The sequence below is a fragment of the Crocodylus porosus genome, unplaced genomic scaffold (assembly GCF_001723895.1).
Source record: "Crocodylus porosus isolate Cpor-Errol unplaced genomic scaffold, CroPor_comp1, whole genome shotgun sequence".
NCBI classification, from domain to species: domain Eukaryota; kingdom Metazoa; phylum Chordata; order Crocodylia; family Crocodylidae; genus Crocodylus; species Crocodylus porosus.
Window position 1 is genome coordinate 178,897,773 of NW_017728906.1, and position 2,102 is coordinate 178,899,874.

A 2,102-nucleotide genomic window follows, 5' to 3' on the forward strand; every position below is an offset into this window, starting at 1 on the left:
GACCCTGGGATAAGAGTATGGGTCATACATCAAGGCCTGCCAGAGCTTCCCCTGACTGGCCCAGGCAGGGGCCAGGACCTGGAAGGTCAGAAGGGCAAGGAGGCCCACCGAGAGGGACGCCCAAGAGCCAGGGGCCTGGGGTCCCGACTGGCCTGGAGGGCTAGTGTAAGCCGAAGGTCCTGGTGAGGGGACCACACCCAAAGGGCAACTGGTGGCAGGGAGATTTGTAGCCCAGTATGATGGTGGCAGAGTCCGTCTGAAGGGAGAAACTCAGTTGGGGGTCCTACAGCAGGATTCTGGGCCCCATCGTGGGGGATTGGCGTGTATGAAAACATCAGGATGTCATCAGCAAGAATTGGGCTGCGGTATAGGGGAGGAACGGAGCTGTAGATAGCACCCCCTAGCAGCGGGACAGTAAATGGGCAGCCTCCCACCTAATTACATCTATTAATTAATCAATTAAGACCAAGGCATGGCAGACGAGAAGGTGGGTGGTTTGCCCAAGAACAGGTGGGCGGACCATACGGAGATCAGCCCCGATAGGCTCCCTGTTACAGTGTTATTTAAATAAGGTACTTCTGCAAGCTGCTTGAGTAAGTGACTCAATTTTCAGACTTGTTGGAAAAAAGTGAATATTTACCTGTTCAATTTGCTTTTATTCCTAGACTACTACTATTTCTTCCATGGGAAAAAGCAATTTGAGTTTGACCCAAATGCCCAGAAAGTTACTCGTGTCTTGAAGACCAACTTCTGGTTTTCCTGTTAAGAGTAGGAAATTTACAGTGCTGTACAGAAGAAAGGAAACAACAGTGTAAATGAATCATGGACATGCCTCTTCCTTTATTAATATCTACAATGTACAAACATATTTTTTCTGATTTTAGCCTATGTTTAAGTCAAGCCATACCTTCTGTATGATATGTAGTTCTGTAAATAATGAAAATGTAGTACTTAGCATGTGGATGAGTATAGGTATATAAATAAATAGGGCAGTGGCATTTTGTATTTACTTGCTCAATTGTATATTTATTTGCCAAAATTAAATATTTTTGATACATAATTGCCTTTGTTTAATATTTTCAAGAATGAATAGTTCATGTAGTGTCTGATCCTGCAAAAAGTCAGAGCTGCAAAATTAAATTAAAGCCTTACAATTTATCAAGGTAATTACATAACTCCATTGTTGTTACAGTTAGAAAAACTTGCTTTTTCCTAATCAAACAGAGAATAGAATAGAAACCTTTCCTTTCCATTGGATGTGTTTGCATCGGTTTGATTTTAACACACTTACCCAATCAAGACATTTTTGTTATTTTAATCATTCAAAACCCTATTGTTCAAGCCTTGTTGTTTCTTCCTTTTGTATTACCTTTAAGTCCGCAATTTATCTTTAGGATTAGAATGCTCCTACTGTGCATAATATTGTAGTCCTATCCCTAGTATATGGGGATGGGGTAGGGTTCTTTAATTTGTGCACAGTGAATTGTCTCTGTTTTAGCACTGGACATTTATATTTGCCACTGGTTGTTTGAATCGTACTATCACAGTGAAATAGAGCTGGAAGAGACATCAAGAGGTCGTCTAGTCCAACTCCCTGGCTGAGGAAGGACCATCCCTACCTTGGGGGATCATTCTGTACAAATCCATTGTCCTACCTCTTAGTAAAACTACAGTGGCAACCCTGACACAAGCACAAGACATAACGCTCGATCTGACACAGGTGAAGAAAGGGAACCATGGCAGCCAATGTCCAGCTGCTGCATGGGTATTTAAAATATGATCCCAGGAAAAGGGCCACAACTCCTGCTATAGAGGAAGACAATGAGGTTAAATTCCTTCCTGGCTCCAAATATGTCAGTCAGTCTGACCCTGAGTGGAGGGGCAAGATCCTCTAGCCAGGAATCATCAAGTTTAAGTCCTAGCAGAAATATTGGCACCCCTCAGTCAAAATCCCCAGTCTAGCCTGTAGCCAAGACCCAATGCCTCTGAGGAAGAATTTAAATCCCCCTGAGATATGTAGAGCACCAGGGGAAAAATTTCCCTCCCAGGCCCGTGTAGCAACCAGTAAAGCCCAGAAGCAATGGAAATACCTGGGAGAGAAC

General features: G+C 43.3%; 1 protein-coding gene across 1 annotated transcript in view; it reads left to right on the top strand.

The window, feature by feature from the left end:
* Positions 1–1,060, top strand: part of LOC109305541 (stromelysin-1-like) — an 11,430-nt gene extending 10,370 nt beyond the window's left edge. Inside the window, exon 9 of the mRNA XM_019528533.1 lies at positions 666–1,060. Within this exon, the coding sequence (XP_019384078.1) occupies positions 666–766 (101 nt within the window). The 3' untranslated portion in view covers positions 767–1,060. The remainder of the gene's footprint in view (positions 1–665) is intronic.
* Positions 1,061–2,102: the final 1,042 nt, after the last annotated feature.